This window comes from Cariama cristata, unplaced genomic scaffold (assembly GCF_000690535.1).
Source record: "Cariama cristata isolate BGI_N322 unplaced genomic scaffold, ASM69053v1 scaffold19816, whole genome shotgun sequence".
NCBI lineage: Eukaryota > Metazoa > Chordata > Aves > Cariamiformes > Cariamidae > Cariama > Cariama cristata.
The window spans coordinates 2,809-3,184 of NW_009620582.1; the positions used below are offsets into that span (position 1 = coordinate 2,809).

A 376-nucleotide genomic window follows, 5' to 3' on the forward strand; every position below is an offset into this window, starting at 1 on the left:
GCTGTGACCACAGGGGTACAGGGCTCCGTGGAGGAGGATGAGGTGCCTGTTGCACTAACGCTGATGGCTGATGCTCTGCATCCCCCATTGCCCCCGCCGTGGGCTCTTCCCATGCAGCTCCCTGTCCTCGCACTGCTGGAGCTGCCCCAGGCCCTGGGGGTCTCGGGTGGGCTCAGTCCCCTCTGTCCCTGCAGGAGGATCGAGGACTGCCTGCCCCCGCTGGAGGACTCCCCGTCCAAGAGGTTCTCCCCCTCCAAGCGAAAGCAGTATTATATCAACAAGGCCATCCGCAACTCGGACCTCATCCCCAGGGCGAAGGGGCGCAAAAGCCTGCAGAGGCTGGAGAACAGTAAGGACCTGCGGGCGGCTCTGAGGG

General features: G+C 64.4%; 1 protein-coding gene across 1 annotated transcript in view; it reads left to right on the forward strand.

Annotated features, from left to right (window-relative positions):
- The first annotated feature begins 111 nt into the window (after window positions 1-111).
- Window positions 112-376, forward strand: part of R3HDM4 (R3H domain containing 4) — a 4,915-nt gene continuing 4,650 nt past the window's right edge. The window contains exon 1 of the mRNA XM_009701666.1: window positions 112-349. Within this exon, the coding sequence (XP_009699968.1) occupies window positions 112-349 (238 nt within the window). The remainder of the gene's footprint in view (window positions 350-376) is intronic.